This window comes from Sinohyriopsis cumingii, chromosome 8 (assembly GCF_028554795.1).
Source record: "Sinohyriopsis cumingii isolate HCF-2022 chromosome 8, ASM2855479v2, whole genome shotgun sequence".
Classification (NCBI taxonomy): domain Eukaryota; kingdom Metazoa; phylum Mollusca; class Bivalvia; order Unionida; family Unionidae; genus Sinohyriopsis; species Sinohyriopsis cumingii.
In genome coordinates, this window is record NC_142968.1 from 99220689 (window position 1) to 99246953 (window position 26265).

Below are 26265 nucleotides of genomic sequence, written 5' to 3' on the forward strand. Positions count from 1 at the left end.
TAATGAAAGTTGTTCATTTGATGTACTTTTATAATGACCACATGTGCATCACTGGGTCTTTCTGCCTCTTAATTCAGTCATTGTAAATATCAGCACATTTTCCCACCACTCAGCATCTAGTCAAAGTCACTGAACTTGCAGCCTAGCTATTGCAGCATTTTTTTTAAAGTACTCTTATAAAGACAACATGTGCATATGGGGGCCTTTTGGCTAAAGAATTATGTTATTGTAAATATCAGCACAGCTAAAATTATAAATTGATCGACACATTTTCCTACTCAGGTGGTTGAAGCAGGACTGGCAAGTCTTTGAAATTGCTGCCTATTTATTGCATCATGTTAAACACTACATGACTTTAATAATTCATACTTTGATATATACAATGTAACAGTGTGATCAACTGAGAATGCTGCAATCTGGATTGTACATTAGCAGAAGTATGAATTTACATTGAATATGCAAATACTGTGTAAGGTTTCTGAAAGGCATCCATACTGTCATGTTATGGTACATTGTGAATTTTATGTAAAGTTACATAAAAATGGGATTATGTTAAAATCGTCATGGTGGACTACTTAATTCATGTGTTGTACTTTTGGAATACAGAATTGTGACGATTCTCTATAGCATTTTCTTTTTTTTTTAAAGATAAAAAAGGGGAGGGGGGCAATAATAAGAGTGGGGATGCTAATTAGGGAGTAAATGGTACTGTTCCTTATGACAGGTGTATTAAAAAGATAAATGGACAGACTCATGCAAAAAGAATACCCTAAACAGGGATAAAAGAAAAAAATGCAACACAGCCAGAATTAAATTTTAATGATATTGCACAAAATCTAATTTTCCTTCAATGTCTGATATAAATTCTGGGCAAATAAGTTGAAATTATACTTGCCCAGCAAGTGAGTTGTCCGGGGCTGCCAGACAATTGATTTTTTTTCAGATCTGTTTATGAAAAAGCAAAAGATTTGTTGAGTATAATTATACAATATCTTGGTTATCTCAAAACCAAGAACTTGCATATCAAAACCTGCATCAGATTTTGCTACTCCATACATGATTGAAAAAAAGATTTATTGAGAAACGAATGTCTTATACAAATTGCATTTGTCAATTATGGTGTCATATGGAGTCGATTCTTTGTTATTGGATCACATTTTTGGATAAACTTTGAGAAAGAGAGGAGTTCAACAAAAGAAGATAAATATCCACATTTCTAAATTATTTGTTATGGGGAAAATTTATAAATTTTAGAGATAAAATGAAACATTAACAACAGCAGAAACATTAATGATCTTTTTTCCAAGACTCAACTTTATGCATTAGGAGTACTAACTATTACCCTTAAGCAAGTTACAAGTGCTGTAGTCAGAAGTCTGAGTACCCTAACACCTAAATAACTTGAGTCATATAAGACTTGTCATAGTTCCATGTACCAATGAGACTTTGTATTAAGACTTCTGTACAGGCAACTTTGTTTTTCGCATCTTTTTCATTACTCATGAACTTTCATGCATACAACCACATTTATTAAATTTATTACATTCACAAAGCAATGTTTAATACATAAAGTAAAGAACACAAAGATACATATTTATTCCCTCACATTTTTCATCTTGCACTCATGATAAAAAAAAGGTATAGAACGATATACACAAAATGTAAAGTGTCCATAGTTCTGGTCACATGTCTTCTGTGCTCCATTTGTAAGCAACTTCCACCATGGCTTTCTTTTCATTGATCTTCTGGAAGAATTGTTTTTCAAATCCATTGGACCTGTCAACACCATCCCATCGATATCCTGGTGTGATGTTAAATCGGTTAGGAGGAGGTGGGGCCCCTTGGTACTTTGGTCTCTCTGTAAGAAATATTTGTTTTGCTATTTGAGATCTATTTCAAGATGATTCCTTTTGAGTGATTATGGAAATAAAGTCTGTTTTTAAAACAAGGTTTGAAATTCAGCTTTGAAAGACATTTAAGTATATGGGTTAAAATCTGTCCTGTAATGGGAACAAAATAAAATGAGTTAAATCCTTTCTGCCCTGTGAGATTTGCATATGGAAAACTGACAAGTAAATTTTGTTGAAGGACAAACTAAAATTAGATGGGAGCTGTCATTGTGAGAAGACAGATTTGTTGACAATAAGTTCCTAAAATTCGCTTTAAAAAGAACAACAAGACAACCAGACTGTAATAACTACTTTGAGGAGACTGTTCATGCTTGATAAATTGGTGACAGATGTGGGAATTTTATAAGTGGCCATTAATGAAGCAGGAGGCGAAACAGAATCCTGGGGGCAACAGCATGAAGACTTCTTCAATAGATAAGCAAAGGGCAAAGTCTTCCCTCAGTACTGTTGGACCAAGAGGAGAAGAAAGGGCTTGCTAACTTCCATCTTCAATGTCAGAGCTATATCCTCAATGTCAGAGGTATATCTTCAATGTCAAAGGTAAATGGCAACAAAAAAGCCTCCTGAGATGGTAACAATGACTAGATAGTTGTTCTGTGCATCTGTCACAAAACCAGCAATGGAAGTGGTGTGACCAGGTGTTGGAAGGCATATATACCTTGGATCCAGGACTGGGTATATTGGGAAGATATATGCAGTAGAACAGAAATACAGTTTTTAAGGATGTCTACTGCAATATCATTTTATAGCTTAAATCTAATGCTTTTGAAAAATGAAAGATTTTTTTAAAATTTAAATGGTTCTTTTACATGTTCTATCCCCAGATTACAGAAAATGGAGAGAACATTTACACGCGGGACCAGAAATATCACCAGTGGAATGATGTGTGGCTGTGTAATCAAATTAAGAAAGCTAACATGTGTACACAACAAGTTGTTAGTTCATTACCTTATTGTTGTAATCTCGAGAGTTTAAAGCACAATGCAGACATGTTTAATTAGGCGTTATAAGTAATAATTGGATCAAGGGTGGTCAATGGTGGATTTCAAGTCTTTCAATACAGATTGCCTGACCTTTGGCTAAAGCGCGATAAAGAGACAATGACCAACACTTATTTTGGCAAACACACTTTAGTTAATGTTTTAATTTTGTGTATTGTTTAATTTTATTGCTTTGTTCAATATGTTTTCAGAAGAATATTTAAAGGCAGCTTATATTTTAGTTCATTTCAAAATGCCAAATATGCACTTTCTTCCATAACCAGTTAAGAAATGTGAGATTAAAGAATACATCTATGTCAGACTTTAGAAGTTCCTTATTGGGGTCTTCTTAGCTTAGGAGTATTGGAAGGCAATCAGCAACCTTAAAAACCCGGCCACAGGAAAACTGAAGTTTGAATATCTTTGCAGGCTGAGAGTGGTTGTTTTGACACTGCTACATTCTAATGCAGATACAGTGAGTACATTGTCCATTCTTTGCAAAATACAAAGGGATTCAAGGGGAAATCTGAACCAGAAAACTACTGGGAGCTTGCTCATTCTGAAACATCGATAGATGACGGGACCACATAGTGCTGAGAGTCTGTCCCCTTCTTAACAGAGAATCAGTCAACATACTGAGTCTGCTGAGGATGTGTGTGATCTGGACCATTTTCTTGTGCCCAGAGCACAGCACAGAAACTCACCAGCCTGGATGCAGAAGTCAGGTGACTTGATCCTTTCCTGTCTGAGGATGTAAGTGACCATAACTTTATTAACTGACAAGACAAAGGTCACTTTTCTACAAAGGTTTTCTTAACAGGAATGCAAGATGCTCATTACAGTCTTCATTTCCAGAGGTTAATAATTATGACTTGTTCCTCTGGGTTCCATTTGCTGCTTACATGCTATTAACAGAGTGTGCATATAAAGATATCCTAGAAGAATCAAATCTGCATTTAATAAACATAGAACTGCAGGAACTCCCTCACACAAACAAAGTTCTGTTTGAAATTGATACTGAGAGCTCAATAATTCATGCAATTTGTATTTGAGGGAGACAAACAAACAAAAACAGACAAACAGAGGGTTGAGCTGGGACAAGATCTGACTTCTTCCAATTGACTAGAATGCTGGTAAAAAGTCAGATAAGGCTGTTCCTTTATCACAGCAAAACAAAACTTACCATGAATGAAGGATGTCATCCAGTTATACTGAAATCACTGTTGACAAGATGGTAATGAACAAGGATTTGACAGAGTTTACTCTGAGTGTGTATTTTGAATGCAGCTTTAACAATTTTTGAGTCATATCGCTACAGTGTCTGCAGTTTGACAGTTTATAGTGATGTCTAGCACTGAGGCATTATATCACAGACATGCAGCATGATGTCCCAAACAGTCATATTTTCCTGACACCAGGCCAACCAGTCCTAACACTAACCTCTTAATGATGAGTGCCTAGAAAGGCAGCTGTTAGTACCATTTTTATAAGTCTTTGCTATCACTCAACAGAACCTGCAACCTCCCGCATCTGGAGCAGACACTCTAACCACTAGGCCACCAGAGTGATCTACTGTTTTTGTATGGGCTAAGATTGACTGTCAAAAGTGCAAAATATTTTTTTTAGTCAGTTGAAGGCTATCACAGGTCTGAGTTTTCCACTGGCTTTTGGTACAGTGTGTGTCTTTGATTTGGATTTTTAACGTAGCTTTAAGAGTTTTTTAGTCATATTGCTACGATGTCTGCAGTGTGACAGTTTATAGTGATGTCTAGCACTGAGGCATCGTGCCGCAGACGTGTGGCACGATGTCCCACCCAGTCACATCATCCTGACACCAGGCCGACAAGTTCTAACACTAACCTCTTAATGATGAGTGCCAAGTGAGGCAGCTGTTAGTACCATTTTTGTAAGTATTTGGTATGACTCGGCCAGGGATCAAACCCATGACCTCCCACATCTGAGGCAGATGCTCTAACCACAAGGCCACCCGATCAGTCGCTTTTGGTACAAGGAAACATCTTGGACAAAAACCTCAGAGACTTTAATTTGCAATCACTCTCCACTGCCCCTTGGTGAGTGATGAAGTGATCGCTTTCGTTAAAATTTCCACCTTCATGGGATCTGTGTGAATCTTTGTATTTGAAGGCGAATGTGAAAGGAGAGGGGGAAGGATAAACAAAATCCAAATCCCCTCTGAAACTAAGTAGAGAGAGATCAAGCTGACTAGGCATGAATGAAAGTACTGACTGACTCCGGGGCCACAAGTAGCCGAGTGGTCTAAAGCGCTCACCAATACGGATCACTGCCATCTCACCTCTGTCTGCATGGGTTTGAGCCTCGGGCTCGGCCAGTGTGGTTACGTGAAAAAGCTTGCCAGCAGCTTCTCATGGGTCAGTGGTATTTTCCAGAGTTTTCCCGGGTTCTTCCTCCATCATTTATACTGGCCACCCTGTATAGCCTATCTTGTGCTGAAAAATGGCTTTAAACCCTACAAAAACAAGGAGATCTCTATCATCTGACCTGTGTCACAGTATGTAGAAGACATATTATCACTTATTTTTTAACATACACAAGCCAAAAGATTAGGTCAAAATCAGTCTTTGCTCTGAGGGCTGAATCTGCAAGGTGGTGGAAGGATTCCACAAGTATTATGAGTGGATGGCATAACTTCCAAATTTTTATTTATGACATAAATTACACACATGCATGATGTAAAATTTGTGCATCTATCATTCACTTATGGAAGAAGAATAATCACAAATTCCATATGTACTCACTTATAAGACAAGATCAACTGCAAACACATATTTTTATCTGCTGCAACATAATGCCCAGCAGATCTGGGTCTATGCTGTTTGTTAGAAGTAATCAATAGAACAAATAATATATACCTTTGATCTACAGGACTGGTGCCTTTTGCTATGGCAGATCAGGATCTTTGTTGTTTGTAGTCTGACTCGACTTATAAGCAAGTACATATGGTTGATGACGAGTTTAGGACAGGAATTCGGACATCAATATAAGAAATACAACAGAACATTTTTACCTTTAAATTGCAGATGGAAATAATTACATATAGAAAGAAAGAAAAAACTGAATAATATTTAGTTCTATTAAACTTGATTTTAAAGAAGCTATTTTATGATATACTGCAAAATCATGTATGGTGAGTATGACCTTTCTATGCATACTGATATGTAAACTGTTATAAAACAAGAAACATGACTCTTGTGTCAAATCCATTTGAACAAAATTAAGAAAATATTCTGACTTATGTCACAATACTTGAAGCTATTTTTTGAAAACCCAATTAAATGCAGAGATTTATGTAGCTGATCTAATCCAATACATATAACCTGATTATATACAGAAAAAAAACTGACTTAATAAAAAAAAAAACTTGTCACCTACTGAGATGTAACTGACCTAATCCAAAACCTGATCACCTACAGATGTAATTGACCTGATCCATTACATAATACAAAATATTGCAATGTACATGTTTAAGAGATGGCTCTCATACTGTCATATTCCTGTGTTACCAAAAAAAAATCTAAAAGCAAACCAACCTAATTTGAAACCCCAAAACCCAAACCACCTACATAAATAAAACTGAACTAATCTAAAGCCCGAAACTTGATTACAGAAATGTAATTGACCTAATCTAAAACCTAATCACCAATAGAGATGTAACTGATCTAATCCAAAACTTAATCGCCAACAGAGATGTAACTGACTTAATCTAAAACCTAATCAGCAACAGATGTAGCTGACCTAATCCAAAACCCAATCACCAACAGAGATGTAACTGACCTAATCCAAAACCTAATTAATCACCAACAGAGATGCATTTGACCTAATCTAAACCTAATCACCAACATAGATGTAACTGACCTAATCTAAACCTAATCACCAACAGAGATGTAACTGACCTAATCCAAAACTTAATCACCAACAGAGATGTAACTGACCTAATCTAAACCTAATCACCAACAGAGATGTAACTGACCTAATCGAAAACCTAATCACCAACAGAGATATAACTGACCTAATCTAAAACCTAATCACCATCAGAGATGTAACTGATCTAATCCAAAAAACCTGATCACCTACAGAGATGTAATAGACCTTATCAAAAACACAAGATATCGTATTGCACATGTTCAAGAGATGACTTTCATATCATCAAACTCCTGTGTGACAAAAATAAATCTTTCAATCCTGCACATGTAAGCATAAAACGAGTGTGATGTTGTGTTTAGTACATACACTGTGCTGCAGAGGAAAATGTACCTTTAGTCTTTTTGTCTTTATTTTTCTTCTTCTTGATGAAGGCCAGCATGGGGTCCCCCTCTCTGTCCTGTTCTCGCATCATCTGATCAAGGTCCTCGTCATCCTTGTGGCGTGCCAGTGGCTTTGATGCCTCATACAAATGATCTGACAGTAGCTGCTGTTTCTCCTCTTGTTGTTTGAGACTACAGTATGTAATATACAATGAACTTCAATTATCCACACTTTTAGGGAACATTTGATTTAACAGGGCAGAAATTAAACAATGTATGTAAAAGCAAATCTGCATGTTCAGGGAGATTTTCTATTACCTGTAATATTTTGGTAGTTTTTTTTATTGATTAGATATAAAACAATTAGTGGTAAAAATAATTATCATTTTCTGTCTAAGGTACCAAAATTTGACAAATGCTGAAGAAGAAAAAAATGTCCCAAACATTACAGGACAAAACAAAGTGACATTTATGGAGTGATGGAATATCAAACATTACAGTGTACAAAAAATTAAAAACAATGCATCTTAGGATATACCAAATGTGCTCACTTATAATCTGGGTCAAAATGCAAACAAGATAGAACCTGGTCTGCTGTTGCATTATGTGCTAACAGTCAGCAGATCAGGGTCTATGTTGTTTATTCTACTGATCACTCCTAACAAACCTCACAGACCCATATTGTATGGCACAATACATGATGACAGATCAGGGTCTGTTTAGTCTGCAGTTTGACTTGCCTTATAAGCGAGTATACATAATACATGGTCTTCATAAATGAGATTCTACTGTTGCTATGTCTGATTGATAAAGTCATGCATCTTGATGACTTAGTGGACTTGCCTTATAGCTGTGACAGAGCAAATGATAGCAAATTATACTGACTGCTATGTTTGTGTAACTTTTAAAATGTATTGCCAATTTCAAGCATGCCGTATCAAATGTTAGTGCAAAATACATGCAAGGGAAAAATACTTGTTTAGGAGGAATGACTGTACAAGGAATGTGTGGTGAACAGAGTTTAAAGGAACCAAAAATCTCGATCACCAAAGTTTTACAAACTGAGACAACTGTAAATAAATGACGTATTTTCCTACAAACCCTTTGGACCATGCCTTGTACTTTTGCTGTTTTTCTTCCTCTCTCTTCCTCTCCTCTTCACTCATCTCTTTTTCCTTCTTAAAATTTCTTTTTTTCCCAGATTTGTCTCTGAACACTGTATTGGCATCCTTACCAAGTTGGTCAAGTGATATCTAGGGAATAGGTGAAAGTCATTATTAAACAGTCATATAGGTGACAAATACAGAAGTCTGTACAAGCCATGCTATTTGAATTCAGTTGTTGAGATATGTTATCAATTTGGTTTTCAGAACAATATTACTTTTGTTGCAACATAAATTCCCTGATAGCTCCTGAAATGACACAGAATTCTAATTTATTCAAATGTAGAATATTGTATGTTGTATGTTGTGTCTTTTTAACTGTGATTCAACACAACTCCCCCAAAAATCTACCAAAATTTGTACCACACAAATTAAAGTAAATCTGTAGTTTTCCAATTTTCTTAAATTATTTTTTTTTACAAATTCTATTCAGGTTGTATAATGTATGCAATAATTTCTCATCTGTCTCAAACTTTGAACACAAATCAGCATCATTGGTACCGCAACTATATTTGTACATACTGCAATACATACCATGTATACCTCTGTTATATTACTGTAAAATATTTGACAAAAATACTATTTTAAAAAAAACAATAATTTTTTTTAAGCATTTTGTCATGGAAACTGAAAACATGTTTTTAATATCATTAAATTCATAACTCATCATCATCAGTCTCATGACCTAGTGTGGTTGTTGAGGCACTGTGCTGCTGAACATCTGAACAGTTCCCTCCACTTGTCTCGATCATGTGCCAATGCCTGTGTCTCCGCAAAACTATTCCTGGTCCATTCTGTTATGTTGTCAGTCCACTTTTTTCTCTGTCTACCTCTCCTTCTGCCACCCTGGACGCTGCCCTGCAGGACTGTTGTGGATAGACTGTTGGCTCTAGTGACATGGCCATACAATTTCAGCTTTCTCTTTTTGACGGTGGTGAGGAGGTCCTCATATTGGCCCACTTCGTGCCTGATGGTGTTATGCACTTCTTCATTTGTGATGTGGTCCATGTAAGAGATGCCAAGGATGGTTCTGCAGCATCTCATTTCAAGCGACTGGATTCTTCGTTGTAATTCTGCTGTCAGGGTCAATGCCTCACATGAGTACAAAAAGACTGAGATGACTAGAGTTCGCAATAGTCTGACTTTAGTTTTCAGACAGATATTCTTGTCTCTCCAGATGGGTCTTAGCTTTGACAAAGCTGCCATTGTTTGTGCTGCTCTTGACAAAATTTCTGCTCTTGATCCCTCTTCAGTGATTATGGAACCAAGATATTTGAACTGGCTCACTGTTTCCAGTTCATGTCCTCTGACTTTAATCTTGGCTGAGAATTGTTTGCCACTATTTGTCATCAGTTTTGTCTTCTCAGCGCTTATCTCCATGTCAGATCTGGAAGATGTTTCATCCAGGTTCTTCACTAAGGTGGCTAGCTCGTCTTCACTGCCTGCCAGCCCATCAATGTCGTCTGCAAAGCGGAGGTTGGTGATGTTACGCCCTCCAATGCTGACTGTCCCACAGTAGTTTTCCGGGGCTTCGCTCATGATGCGCTCTAAGTAAATGTTGAAAAGCGTGGGTGACAGGAGACAGCCTTGACGCACTCCCACTGTTGTCTGGAACCAGTCCCCAACAGCACCTTGGGCAATTACTGCACTGGTAGCCTTGGCGTACAGCTGCTTGATGGTGTTGGTTAGCTTTTGACCCATGTTATACTTCTTCATTGTGGCCCACAATGCCTCATGCCACACTCTGTCAAAGGCCTTTTTGAAATCTATGAACACATGATAGATGTCTTGTTGGTGTTGCGAGTACTTTTCGCACAGAACCCTGAGATTGAATATTTGTTCTGTTGTGCTTCTTCCACTCCGGAACGCTGCCTGTTCTTCAGCGATGATTTCTTCTGCTTGTGGTTTCAGTCTGTTCAAGATGATCTTCAGCATTACCTTACTAGCATGGCTGATCAAACTGATAGTTCTGTAATTTTGGCACAGCTGGAGATTGCCTTTTTTGGGAAGTGTTATAATCAGTGACTGGGTCCATTGTGTTGGCCATTCACCTGTCTGCCAGATCTTATTGCAGATTTTTGTTAGTAGCTCTTTCACTGATTCTCCCCCATTCTTGATAAGTTCAGCTAGGATGTTGTCTACTCCAGCTGCCTTCCCATTCTTCAGTGCTCTTATTGCTGACTCCACCTCTTCTTTGAGAATGGGGAAGTCATCATCATTTGAGGAGTTTGGAACTTGAAGCACCTCTGGGTCTCCTGTGGACTGATGGTTGTAGAGTTCTTTGCAATACTCAGTCCATCTTTCTGCAATGTCACTCACTTCTGTGAGGCATTTTCCATTTTTGTCTTGAATGGTACTGACTCTTGGTTGTTTCTGTCTGGTGAGGTCTTTCACAATTTGGAATGCCTTTTTGCTGTTATTCTTTATCAGACTGTTCTCCATTTTTGTGCACTTTTGTCCAATCCAATTTTCTTTTGCTTTGCTCAAGTTTTTTCTGATATTCTTGTTTATTTCTCGGTACTTCAATGCCCCTGTTGTGTGTCTGGTATTTTTTAGTTCTCTTCGGGCATCACACAACTTGAGAATCTCTTCTGTAACCCAGGATTTTTTCTTCGGGCGATGGAGGCCAATGATGTCCTTGGCAGTTGCTGTCATGACTGTGTTGAAGGTGTCTGTCATCTCATTGACATCACCATCCATCACAAGGAGTGGAGCAAACTTTCCTCCAATTGTGGCTTGGAATGACTTGCAGATGTTAGGTTCCTTCAGTTGTTCAAGGTTGAATTTGAGCCTGATGATCTTTGGCTTGTTAATTTTCTTCAGCCTCACTCAGAAGTCCATAATCACGAGGTCATGATCACTCCCAATGTCCTTGTTTTTGCTCTACTGATGCCAGATCGGTAACGGTTTTGAACCAGTATGTAGTCGATCTGGTTGTGATGGATTCCATTTGGTGAGTGCCATGTCCAGCACCATGAAGCTTTATGTTGTCCCAGGGTGTTGGCTAGTACCAAGTTGTTGTAGCTTGCGAACTCGAGCAGCCGTCTCCCTCTTTCATTGGTAAGCTCATTGCAGGAAGGTCCACAATTTACCTCCCAGTCTTTTAGAGCATCTTTGCCAACTCTGGCATTCCAGTCTCCTTGGACAATAAGGATATCTTTCTTACTGACCATGTTTAGAATACCCTGTAGTTTGTTGTAAAACTCCTCTATTTCTTCATCATCATAATCGGTAGTTGGAGCATAGCCTTGGATAATTGTGATGTTAAAGGGAGATGCTTTCACACTGATAATAAATTCATAACTAGATTACTTAAACATTTCTGTACATTCCTTACTTATGGAAACTGCCAAAGCATGGGTATAGTGGAAAAGTACCATGATACGTGCCTCAGGAACAAAATACCATGGTGAACCAATAATAAACATGTACCTCTACAGATCAGTATTACCTAGTTTTAGAATTACTGTTAAGTAACTGTAACTGACATGCTTTCAAACAAGATTTATATTTTATTTTAATTCTGAGTAATAAAATGCTATTATGAGATTCCTAAGTTTGTAATTATTGAGACACAAAATTGTTGAATTGGTGAGAAAAAAAATCTTATCAGGTCATCTACATTATAAGCAACATACTCTCAAATAATTTTCCATACAAAGTAAAGAAAACATCAGAGTTGAAAAAGTACAATTAATTTAAAAACAATTATATACTTTCTCAAACAGTGGAAATATCTGAATTAGATAATTTTTATGTCAAGCTCTTTTTGCATCATTCAACAAAATGTATTGAAACAAAAATATATAATTAAAATAACATGAAAATTTAATAAAGTTATTTATTACAAATGGATGGAAGCATGTCTACACAATTTTATCTGTCTAGACTAACAGTGTGTGTGTGTGATTTGGATTTTTAATGTAGTTTTAACAATTTTAGTCACATCACTACAATGTCTGAGGGCATGACAGTTTATAGTCACGTCTAGCACTGGAGCACCATGCCACAGACACAGTCACATTATCCTGACACCAGGCCAACCAGTCCTAACACTAAACTCTTAATGCTAAGTGCCTAGCAAGGCAGCTGTTAGTACCATTTTTATAAGTCTTTGCTATGACATGGCTGGGGTTCAAACCTGCAACCTCCCACATCCAAGGTGGACACTAACCACTAGGCCACAGGAGCAGTTTAAACCTACTTAAGAGATCACCTTTAAAAAGAAATTACTTGTAATACACACCCACATTTTAAGAAATTAACCAGTCTAATGACCAATGAACAGACTTTTCTACCAGATGAAAGTCACAATATCGGTTGGTTTCTATTAACCATATGCATACAAATCTGCTTATAAAAATGGATGGTTTCACTTTTGGAGATGAACATATTTATGCACATCATCATTTTACTTTACAAATTTACCATTTTGAAGGCTTCAGCCTCTTTTCTCTTCAATATTTCTGCTTCCTCTCTCATGTCTTTTGCAGAAGAAAGACCCGCCTTCTTCCCAGAAAGTGTCTCCTGCATTTTTCCCGCTTCATTTCTTTTAGAATCACTATCTTCATTCGGTTTATCAAATCTGGAAACACCTAAACCCCTTCTATTTCTTCTTGGTGGGGATTGGTCAGAATCTGCAGTAGGCTTTTGCCTCCTTGGTGGTGATTGGTCAGAATCTGAATCCTTTTTCTTCTTTCTGGGGGGTGATTGATCTGAGTCTATATTTGACTTTTCATTTGAAACAGTAGTGCTTTCTCTAGAATTCTTTTTAATGTTACTGTTTCCTGATCTTGATTTTACATCAGATTTATGCCCTTTTCTTCTCAGTGATGACTGGTCTGAATCAGAACTGTGCCTTTGTCTTCTTGGTGGTGATTGGTCTGAATCAGGATCAAGTCTATGTCTTCTTGGTGGTGATTGGTCAGAATCAGAATCACGGTTTTGTCTTCTTGGTGGTGACTGGTCAGAAGCAGAATCATGTGTTTGTCTTCTTGGTGGTGAATGGTCAGAATCAGAATCATGCCTTTTACTCCCATGTTGTGATTGGTCAGATACACTATTATATCTTTGTGTTCCTGGTAGTGACTGATCTGAATCAGAGTCATGTCTACTTCTCTTTTGAGACACGAGTTCACCACTGTTTACTGCTCCTTTCAATTCTGTCCTATGATCAGAGCTAGAACCACAATTACTGCCATCATTTCCTTCTTTGCCTGAAAACAGAATAGGATACAAATGAAAGTATATGCATGGAAAAGATGTATCAATCAATCATAAAAATATTTCAACCAACAGCAGAAATCAAATTGTTAAATTACCGTATTTTCCCGCATATATCCCACGGGTTATACCAGATTTTACAAACCCCGCCGGGGTGTGTGTGTGTGTGTGTGCAGGTTATATAAGGGTGCGGGCTATATCACAAATTTTTTACACGTAATAATATTTCAATATATTGTTTGAAAAACATAACTACATAACTTATATATTGTTCTAGTTTTGTTTTGCTAGGGTTTGATATTATGGCTACTACGGTGACTTCACAACAACTTACGGTATCGGGACCAAATCAACATTTCGGGATAAAAACTTAAAATTTCTTCTTCTCCCAATTCTCGGGTAGACGTTGGCCGACGGTCGTTCGTGTTCTGACTGACAATTGGTTCCTCTTCATAAATTTATATACCCAATGCACTCCTCCTTTAAAATCATCAATGTGCTTCTCTGCCGCCATGAGTTTGGCCTTCAGTTTGATGGCAACTGTCGAGACTGGTCGGTTGTTTTCCCGCTGGGCCACGATTCACTGCCTCAAGTCAGCTTCAAGGTGAGGCCATTTTGCTTTAGGTCCACGACGAGCACGTTTTCGTGGATTCATCTTCTCCAATGTTCCTTTTTCTTTTCTCCAACCTCGGATTACACTCTCATCAATATCAAATTTTCTGCCTGTGGCTCTATTGCCATGCACTTCAGCATACACAATGGCAGTTAGCTTGAAGTCGGCTGTGTAAGACTTTCATTTCGGCATTTTTTAAATTAAACAGAAAGAAATTATTTAAACTCGAATCTACAATTAAAAAGAATACAAGATTATTTAGAAATGTCCGCGTTTATGTAGCCTGTAGTTGAGGCACAGCTCCTATAGACAGCCTACGCGCACAAGGACTGTGTACCGAGCCTGAATACCGGTAGTTAATTGACGTCATGCAAGCTACATTCGAAATTGACAATTGTGGCATTCAGCCTCAGGACCTCACACCAATGCATAATCGGCTCACAAGTACCTGGCTTCAAAATTCAAATTTGCCGGCTGCCAGCCGGAATATAGTGGAGGCAGGGCGACTAACTTGAACTGATGCAGAGGGATGAATATGGACTGGGGCCGACTGACTTGATAGCGTAAATACAAATTTGCATGTTGGGCGGGTGAGTGAAAATGTAGTAGTTGTAGTATCGTTCGTCATCCACGTGTGAGCATTGACGAATTCGGTCCTTCTAAAAACAGTAATGGTAGACAATGTGAACATACACAAAAAGTTCATCAATGTATGGTTGCGGGCTATACAAAGGTGCGGGTTATGCCAACGATTTTTTACACAAAACCCCAAAACCCGTGGGCTATATGAGGGTGCGGATTATCTGCGTCTGCGGGATATATGCGGGAAAATACGGTATAGAGAATTTCCAGGATAATTCAATGAAATGGCTGTACAGATATATCAATTTAATCCAGAAAGAAAACATTCCTGAAAATGAAACAAATTATCAATTACGATTTTAAGGTAATAAGATTCACCTCAAACAATAACTTTGTACAGTAAAGTTTCTGCAGTACAGTTTATGAATCTGAGTAACCTATTTGACAGAACTTTTATTTGGTTGGTATGTGTTTCTTAATTATGTGTTTACCCCTTCCATCTTGATTAATTCTGGTGAACTAAACACATGCCAAAGTGAGTTTCGTTTCTTATTTATTTTATTGTCTATTAAAAAAGCAACGAGATAAATGGATAAACATCCATCTCAAAATGTCCTTAAAATGTTTCATTTTAACCAATACATCATTCATAAAACTGCCAATCAACCCTCATCATACATAAATTTCCAGTCATGTCGTTACGATGTCTGCAGTGTGACAGTTAACAGTGATGTCTAGCACAGGGTCATCATGCCGAAAACATGTAGCATCATGTCCCACCTAGTCACATTATTCTGACATCTGGCCAACCAGTCATAACACATACCTATTACTGCTGAGCACCAAGCAAGGCAGCTGTTAGTACCATTTTTATAATTCTTTGGTATGACTTGGCCAGGGTTCAAACCCGAGACCTCCCACATCTGAGGCAGACACTCTAACCACTTCAGCCACCAGAGGGGTTGTACAGAATTGAAAATATAGTTAACAGTAGAAATTTATCAACCTAATGGCATGTGTCTCTAATTGTGATATATAAGGAAACTGTAATCATAACTGTTTATTATATAAAATTATAAATGACTTTAGAAACAACTTAAAATACAGTACAAATCCATACCTACAAGTACCCAGGATCTATAATTTGTATTTAGGTCTTTAGTCGAAAGGATTTTCCAATATCATAGGAAAGAAAAGACTATATCATGGAATAAACAAAAGGATTTTCCAATATCATAGGAAAGAAAAGACTATATCATGGAATAAACAAAAGGATTTTCCAATATCATAGGCAAGAAAAGACTATATCATGGAATAAACAAAATGATTAGTGCAATACAGTTGAGAAAGGACTTAATGTGACGGAACAATGATAGTATTGCAAGTAATGGGTCTGAAAAAGTACTTCATTTTATGGGAAAAAAGTACTGCAAGTAATGGGACTGATATAGTACTTGATGTAACAGAAAAAAATAATGGGACCGAGATAGTTAACCCTGCAAAATTATCTTTTGTTACTCTGGCTATCAATTAACATAAAACTATATTTCTTCTACAATTTTATCAGTAATCTGGGTATATATATATATATGGTACTGAATAGTGGGAGCCTTAAAGCTGTGTTGTCCTAACATTACTCCTTGTCTATTTCAATTTCAGACAGTGCTATGTTGTCATATTTGAAAATATCACTTTATCTGCTGCCATCTGTTTAGAATATTTCTGAGTGTTTAATTTACTATGTTCAGATTAATTCTGGGTGTTTAAGTTAAGTTACTATGTTCTGATTAATTCTGAGTGTTCAAATTAATCGTGTTCAGATTATTTCTGAGTGTTTAATTTACTATGTTCAGATTAATTCTGAGTGTTTAAGTTAAGTTACTATGTTTTGATTAGTTCTGAGTGTTCAAATTAATAATGTTCAGATTATTTCTGAGTGTTCAAGTTACTAATGTTTAGATTAATTCTGAGTGTTCCAGTTACAAATGTTTAGATTAATTCTGATCGTTCAAGTTACTATGTTTAAATTCTAAGTGTTCAAGTTACTAATGTTTAGATTAATTCTGAGTGTTCCAGTTACAAATGCTTAGATTAATTCTGATCGTTCAAGTCACTAACATCTGAGTTAACTCTGTTTTACTATATTACACCTGAGCATTGAGATTCACAAATGACAAAACCTGACTAAACTGAGATAATTGTTTTATAGCTGGATACAGCATTAGATAAGGTTACTCTACATCCTTCTGGTCCCAAGTTAATTCTAGGTTAGTGATAACTTCTGATGGCTTTTGATTCCTTGACTTTCTAGACCACCTAACATCCATGTCATCAATAATCAATAGTACATTTGATCAGATAATACTCACCATTATTAGTGTCCTACCCTAAAAATCATTGGACATAATGTGTTGTGCCAAGTCCTTTAAAAATGTGATGATCAAAAGAATCTAAAAATTATTGTTCATTTGAAATTCAATTTTTGTTGCTTTTTTACTCGATTGTGCCTTTTCCTGCAAGCAGCTCATATATAATTTAAATTCAACTCAGTGAATAAATTTCATATCAAATAAGTACTTGTGTTAAGATTATGTCACATGTTTAGACTCGAAGCTCATAGAAATTAGGTACATGTTAAAGGTCACGTACACCCAGTGTGATCCTGACAAAAACCAATCATTTTACTCTAAGAATTAAATTTAAAAAATGTTTAAATCTTAAACACATAGTCCCATCATGACCTTGACAACAGCCAATCATTTTAAAATAAAAATAGAACTTCTTTATGTGGTTGCTACAAATTTTGAATCAGGGTCAGGATCTAGATCAACACCTGGTGTTTATAAAACGAACAGTCATGGTCAAATTACTTCTGAAAAAAGTATCATCTCTAGTGAATACATTTACATTACAATAGCATGTAATAAAATATTCAAAAAATTAAACTGACAAACAGTTAAACTGAAATAAATATGTGTTAAATCAGATATAATTAAATCAAATATACATAACAATTTGAGTGGTGTATCAACTCACTTTTCATATGATAAATATCAGCTGGTTTTACTGATTTATTCTGTTTGTTAAACATATTTTTATAGTAAGACAAGCATTTTTTTTAACCAGTACATTTAGAAGGTATAATTAGTCACTGTATCGGAGTGTAACATTGATCTATATACTTTTTTCCTGGTATAATGATGCTGTACTTTTTATTAATACACTTATCTGCAGCAGACCTGTGGTAACATTAACAGCTTTCCATTTTCCTTCCCTATATCTTTCCATCTGCTGTACATATTCTGGTCTTTCATCTACGAACTCGGCCACTACAGGTGCATCATCCTCTTCATCTTGTAGTGTGTTGTTCACATTCTTTGGTGGAAATGATTTTAAGTCAAGATCATCATCTATAATTTTAGTCCTGCAAAAAATACAATGAATAAATGTGAGTGGATCATGAGAATATGTTCACCAATGCTCTAGAATACAGAATGTACACTATCTACATCTGAAATAAAAACACTAACACAAATAAAATAAAATCCAATATTTCAAATAACTTTGTTTCGGCTGTCTTAATTGAAAATGCCCCCAGATTCAAATTAATCTTAAAAGATAACCAAAGTCAGTATGGTACAAAAGATCAGTCCTTCAATATGAGTTTACGACTGATTGAATTACAGTAACCATGTTTTATTGTAGTACATGTATACACTGAGATGCACAATTCACATAACCAGGCTAACTTTTAATATATCATATATACTTGCTTATAAGTCAGGTCCAATGACAAACATTACTGACCTGATCTGCAGTCATATAATGTGTCAGCAGATCAGGCTTACATTATATTTCAACTGACTAGACCTAACAAACTGCAGCCACCCAGATTTGGGCCTATGCCGTTGGATCTCACACATAACTGAGCTTATACAGTAATCTCCTCGCTTATAACTGAGCTTGTACAGTAATCTCCTCACTTATAGCTGAGCTGAGCTTATACAGTAACCTCCTCACTTATAGCTGAGCTTATACAGTAATCTCCTCTTATAGCTGAGCTTATACAGTAATCTCTTCACTTATAGCTGAGCTTATACAGTAATCTCACTTACAGCTGAGCTTATACAGTAATCTCCTCACTTTTAGCTGAGCTTATACAGTAATCTCCTCACTTATAGCTAGATGGAATGTGATTTTCAGCAACACATTGTTTTCAAATACTAAAAATTCACCTTTTTGATAAGTATTTAAAAAAAATATTACTATGTTTTGTGCAAATGGTTTTACTTTTTCTTTTAAGAGCTTACAATCAACCTAATAAATTTGTCCAAAAGTTGGTGTGGTTTAATAATCAAAGAGATCCTTAACAATGAGCAGGCTGTGCTATTGTGTGATTCACTTTTATTTTCCATCTTTAGTGCAAGAAGGTTGTTTTATGGTACTGATAGGATTCAAGAAAAAAACCCACAGAAAATAAATATAAAAGATCATTATGGTCGATTTTACATTGACTGAATTGACCATACTCCATGATGGCTTACTGAAAAGAGTTCGCTCCTTGCTAAAAGAGTAAAAGATGATTCATTTCTGACAGAAATGTTTGAATGATTTTCTTTTGCCTGGCCACAAAATGAGAGCATATAGTTGATGATCATGAACAGAAAACTAAACAATGAATCCTCGAGCCAAAAAAATAATCATGATAGATTTATTTCCAAGTAAAAACAAAGTCATTAATACATATTATAAACTTAAGTATAATGAATGGTAATTGTCCAGATACCTTGAAATGTGCACGGGTTACATCTATCTTTAAGAAAGGAGTAAAGGAAGATCCAGGGAATTACAGACCAATATCAACACCACCTATATTATCAAATTTATTTGAAAAGCAAATAGTCATACAGGTCTATGAATTTTTTTCTCTCTCTATTTCACAAAGCACAATCAGGATTTAAAAAGTATCACTCATGCCAAACTAACAGATCAGTGAATACAAGAAATGAATAATGGTTCTATGACTTGGATTGTTTTCCTTGACTTCAAGGAGGCCTTTGATCAGTGGCTGGACAAAATGGTAGCGGACAAAATGGTACAAACCAAATTTTAAGTGAACATAATGGTATTGGACAAATTGGTGCGGACAAAATTGTATGGGACAAAATGGTACTAGGATTAAATGGTATAAACAAAATAGTATGGATAAAATGTTGCAGACAAAATGGTATGGGACAAAATGGGATAAAATGGTACATATATTAGAATTTCGCTTGCTCATGAAATTAATAATTACCTAAAAGCATAATAATATTTAACTTTTATACACATATTAAAATATTCACGCATCCATAAACTAACTGAAAAAGATCCCAATACAAATGATTTTTTATTAAATTTGTGTAACTTCAGAAATGTCAATTGTATTTTCTTAAAAAACTCAAGTGAAACTGCAAATAACTTATGCAGAATCTACAAAATGCAACGATACCAAATAGTAATTCAATGCAATTTTAATGACTGAAAAAATCTGCAACAATTTTGAATCAACAAAATCAGGCTTCCATGACCTAAAAGCAATTAATGTCAATATACATGTGCATTTAACCCAGACATAAAGTAATGGACAATGGTTATTCATATCATCTGAGACAGAGTTTATGTTGGTCTCATTTTTAAATCAGACAACTAAAAATAACTTTATGATGACCTTCATCAACCTGGCTTTCTGGCATTGAAATTAAGCATTTACCATGAAGCCTAGGAATAACCTGATCTAGTGTTTGTGTCACTCTTCCATGCTCTTCCTTGCCTTTAAAAAGGCTTTCAAAAAGTTATTTTGTATTACAAAATTTTAAGTTCTTCTAACTGCACTTAATTTTTAGTGTCCCACAGTTTGTGAGCATGTCAAAAAGACGCCGACAATATATTGCAGCAATTGTGAAATTTGTGATTAGTGGAAAAGTGACACCCTAGAAAGCCTGGTAATAGCGTATATTTATTGATGGTCTGCCACGCAAAATTTTCACACCTCATACGAGTGACATTTTCCGAACTGCACGAGTTGAACCTAAAATATAGCCAGTCTGGTGTCAGAAAAAGCTGACAGTTTAGCGTAGAATAAACTAAACTGCGGTCTGAGTTATAACATTATTGTACGGCATATAGCGCTTATCGATCAAAGTATCAAAATGAACTGCTCACTAACGACTGGGGTGCCTTAATTTTAGTAGTTTGAATCTAAAGCTGGAAACAGTTGCATATCATTTTAAGAGGACTTTATTGTCTTATTTAATTATAAAACTTTTTAAATTTTTTCATCATGTTAGAATATGTTACTTCTCAAAAAGGGACTCACAAGCTTGTATTTCAAGGTTATTTATTTACCAAGAACACTGATGGCAGTGATGGCAAGGAGCTCTGGCCTTGTGAAAGAAGAGCATTAAATTTTTTTAAAAAATGATTGTATAAGTAAATATTATAAATCATCAATGGTCAGTTCACAATAGCAGCCTATCAATGTTATTTAGTAAAAATTGTGTTTTTTTATGTACATTTCGTATAAATAAATCTGTAGTTGTACCATTTAATCCTAGTACCATTTTGTCCCATACCATTTTGTCTGCACCTTTTTATCCATACCAATTTGTCTAATACCATTATGTCCACTTAACATTTTGTCCTAGTACCCTTTGATCTCATTGATCATGAAATTCTGGTGCAAAAGGTGAACTGTTATATGTTTGATAATCCTTTTTTAAACTGGTTTAGATCATACCTGGCAATATTGGCTCACAAACTCACATTATTCATTCAGGGGTCCCTCAAGGCTCTGTTTTAGGCCCTCTCCTGTCTTATCTCATCCACTTATGATGACAATATTACCTTGGTCCCAAGGGTGTTGAGATAAAAGGATAGTACTGTATTATGAAAATGGCAACAGTTTTTGAAAAATGGCAACAAAATGTTGAGGTTGTTGATTTTTTTAGTGATAACTTTTTTAAAACCAGCACCAACCCTGCTATATCACCAGAACTGACTAATGTTATGGGCATAGCTGTGGAAATGTCATGCCATTTCAGAAATTGGAGAGTGAATGATAATTATAATTAATTTTTTAGAAATGCATTGAGCTGTATTGACTTGTAAAGACTAAAAATAATGCTATAAAATAATAATAACAATACTACAGCAGTAGTAGTATTTTCAATATTTAATGTGTGTGTTTGTGTGTGTGTGATATGGATTTTTAATGCAGCTTTAACAAGTTTTCAGTCACATCACTACAATGTCTGCAGAGTGGCAGATGTCTAGCACTGGGGCATCATGCCGCAGACATGTAGCATGATGTCCCACCCAGTCACATTATCCTGACACCAGGCCAACCAGTCCTAACACTAACCTCTTAATGCTGAGCACCAAGCGAGGCAGCTGTTAGTACCATTTCTGTAGGTCTTTGGTATGACTCAACCGGGGATTGAACCCACAACCTCCTGCATCCAAGCCGGATGCTCTAACCACTAGGCCACTGGAGCGGTCTCAATATTTAATAACATTTACAATAGATGAATATCTGATAATACATACATACATACATACATTAGTACTTTACACTACAATTTATAACATAAACATTATTTATTAGTATCAGCATTACAAACATACATATATACATACATATATACATACATACATGTATACATACCATAATAGTAAGTTTTATATCCTTGAAATATCTTTACAGCTCAATGCATGTTTTTGCATTTATTTATTCTGAATTATCTCTTTCAAATTTTTAACATAATGGCACTCTCAAATCTCTCACATGATCTCTCTCTATCTCATTTCTGACATGACAGCACACCATTTCCACAGCTCTGTCCCAATCAGATGTTCCCTGTAATATGCTTATAGGCATCGCTAGACAGCTAAGAGATATTGGGCCTGTTTTGTGGTGATGCTATTTTCCATGCAAGCATCAACAGCTGAAATCCAACTTCAACAACTGCTGAATATACATGCATTCTGTTCTGACAGGGATTAATACTAAAATGTTGAGTTTTCTAAATTGTATGATGTCATTGATCAATAGAAGAGGGATTATATTTGCTGTCTAACTACAATGGTGAGTCAAAAAAAACTGATGAATCTGTAGCAAGCACCCTGATAGTCTGTATGTATAACAGCATGGTCTGTCCAATTTGGATAATGTCTTAATATGGTTTTTCTATGACACCAGTCACGGGCAAAGAAAAAACAAAAAAGTGGCATAGAACAACTTGTTGGAATATCTGCATCTGTGAGAAATTCCATTACACTGGTACATGCCAGTTTTTGCCCCTGTACAGTAAAAGATTGAGACTGTTAGCATTAGTTTAAAAAGGGTTACTAGAAACACTGAAATACACTGAAAAACTGAAATACACCAAAATACACATTTATTTACGTGTTCTCTGTGTATATATTGGTGTACATAGAGGAATTTTGATTCGGTTTTGTTTGAATAATAAAATAAAGCAAACTAAATATGACTGATGTGATTTTGATACGAATTATTTAAATTTTTCCTGTTTATAGCTAAATTCATGTAATGGCGTGACTTGGCCGTACTGGATTCAACAGATATGATAAGCGTAGTAATACATACACAGAATGAAAGTGAAAAGAATCAATAGTATTTGCTAACATAATATATTTACTTTAACCAGGGATCGTCCTGGGCTTCGCCAATGTCGCAAATTGCGATTTTTTTTCCTTACTGGCGACTAAATTATCCCATCTAGCGATTTTTTTGGCGACAGACTTTTTGGTTATTTAATTTGTACATACAATCATGGATTTTGACTGGATAAATTAAAAGGAGAATGAAAGGAAGCCACAAACTTGACTAAGCAATGCATTGGAATCAATCTGTTACACAAACGATCCTTTGTTCGTATTGACAACCCCATCTTTAGAGTGCATTGTTACATCATAATCTGCTTATGCTGACATCTGGGCTGAGTACTGTATGGTGTGATACAGTCAATCATGCTACCGAACTATACCTACAACTGACCGACTTCTTAAGACATGAAAAGAACAGATACAATTAACTGAATGGCTAATCCTTCTGGTTTTTTTTTGGTTTTTTTTTTTACATATACCAATACAATAGTTTTGCTGAACCTTCATAGAAAACTGATAACCTTTGAAGTACCGCCTATTGCGTATAAATACAAAGCAAATGGAAAAAATCTCAATCACAATTATATCTGTCGCCAGTGCAGCATTTCACTCATTGATCTTTTCCTTTTGCCATCAATCCGTGTTATGGCTGCAGAGACTTAAACTCCGCAACAAGAAATAGCAAAAAAAAAAACAAAAAAACAGTTTTGCATAATTAATAATAATTATTTATTTCTCAAAATACAGGAGTGAAAGAATCCCTAAACTGGGTGTGAATTCATGCTTATATATACGGTCCAATATTGCCAGGTGTTGACTCATGTAAGTTTCATTCGTGGGAATGGAGATCCTAGTTTGCTTGTCAAGAAAATTTATACAGCATTCAGTGATCATTCTTGGGATTTAGGAAGCAGTTCACTTCAAGCTTTGTGAAGTTAGCCATTGGGGGGGGGACTGCCGAGAGACTACTGGTGTCATCTGTCAGCACTGTAGACTGTGAACATGGATTCAGTAAGATGAACCTCATAAAAACTGACATCAGAAATAAACTCTACATCTCATCTCTCGAGAATTTAATGAGAATCAGCATGTACAGATGTGAAAAATTAGACTTTGAAACTGCATTCAACAAGTTGGCAGCCCTAAAATCGCGACGGATCTTCATATAATACTTTGTAACATTTTGTTAATGCTTATTGTAATTAGAGTATTAACTAACCTATCTTTTGTAATTTTCATTGCCTGTTACATTAATAGACTAAATTAACACTTCAAAAAATGTACACTACTTGTTCTGGCGACACGTTTTGAAAATTGGCGACAAAATATTGAGGTTGGCGATTTTTTTGGCGACAGCTTTTTAAAAGCCAGGACCATCCCTGACTTTAACTTTTCAATAATATGAATTAAACTGGTTGACACCGTCTGTTCCAGTACCTCCATTCTGTAACTATCAGTCTTTATCATACCACCTCCATTCCAGAATGGAATGAACATCCATTTTAGATACCTGTCCAATAAAGTAGAATCGAATGACGAGTGCTATAGAGTATAATTAGGAGAAAAGTCAAACTAATTTGTATCAAAATCGCTCCAATCATAGTTTATTTTAATTTATATTACTATTCAAACAAAATTAGATCATAATTCCTGTGTGTACACTGATATATACACAGAGAACATGTAAATACATGTGTATTTCGGTTTTTCAGTGTATCTAGTAACAGGTTTACTAGTCCTACATGTAAGACCTGATGCTGATATTTATATTGTAGGTGTCAAGGTCTTACAGCCTAACTAACGGCGCAGCGTAGCATGTTTTGATGTCGAATAACATCGTTACGAAAGTCAAATTTTCAGGAATATTTCAAACAACTGACAACTAAAATAATGACGCTTTTCTACAACGTAAAGTATTAATGTTTTAGTCAGACTTTACTTACTCTGATGTCTTTTCTCTAATAAATTCAAATTCTCACAAAAGAAATTGACCTATTTTCAAGTTTCATTGTCCTAAATTTCAGTAAGATGGAAAGCGATTAAAGCCCGGAATGCCGAAATTGGGTTAAGCTGAAATATTATTCTTTAATGAAACTTATCCCCAAACATGTACTTGAACTTACTTCAGCATACCTTAACTTCTGTCGCATTGCAACAAATTCAAATGTATGTCAATGGAATGTGAAAATGTGTCCACTTGCTAGTATCATATTTTCATTCCGCCAGGATAAATCATATTAATATTAATTACACATAAATTAGTGGAAAAGTGTCGATATAGGCTGCCAAGTGTGTGAGATGTTCCTGAAACTTTGATTACTCATTCCGATGTCAACGACATCGGGACACGCCATACAAGTCCGTTATTTGGATAGTAAGACAGCACCTAAACAAAATCAACATGTGCTATGTCTTACATGTAGGACTACCGGTTTACCAACAAACTGTTAGTTTTTGGGGTCAGCATCATTAAATCTAACTAAAAGTACCTAAATCGTTTCACACGAAGAATTTAAAACGAATCTGGTACGTATAGCTACATTTAATGACGCAGAATTGAAATTTATTGAGTTACTGATTGGAAAACTTCGCGATGACATGTGGAACGCATCAACATGCATACTCGAGTAGAGGCTATATACTCGTTCGTCCAAAACTTTGCCTATTTCACCTTTTCTATTTTGTTTTTTTTTAAATCCTGCTAAAACGTAATCTAAGAGTATTGCCTTGTATTAGGAGTTGTTGAAGTTGGTCTTTTCTTCTTCTTCTTTTCTGAATGACTTGATAAGTAACGTTGGAGATATTCTGCCTTACTGATAGTCGCCATTGCAGTTAATCAGTGTC

General features: G+C 35.8%; 1 protein-coding gene across 2 annotated transcripts; it reads right to left on the minus strand.

The window, feature by feature from the left end:
• Nucleotides 1-802: 802 nt before the first annotated feature.
• On the minus strand, nt 803-26265 carry LOC149794225 (uncharacterized). Of its 2 annotated transcripts, XM_089968340.1 has the most exons (6): nt 26148-26265; nt 17994-18178; nt 12765-13552; nt 8275-8426; nt 7184-7365; nt 803-1858 (listed from the first exon to the last, which is right to left on the minus strand). In XM_089968340.1, the coding sequence occupies exons 1-6, from the start codon at nt 26246-26248 to the stop codon at nt 1683-1685; spliced, it is 1584 nt and encodes a 527-aa protein (XP_089824466.1). In that variant the 5' UTR covers nt 26249-26265; the 3' UTR covers nt 803-1682. The 2 variants fall into 2 exon arrangements, with proteins under 2 accessions (XP_089824466.1, XP_089824467.1); XM_089968341.1 differs by lacking the exons at nt 17994-18178; nt 26148-26265 and adding an exon at nt 15581-15953.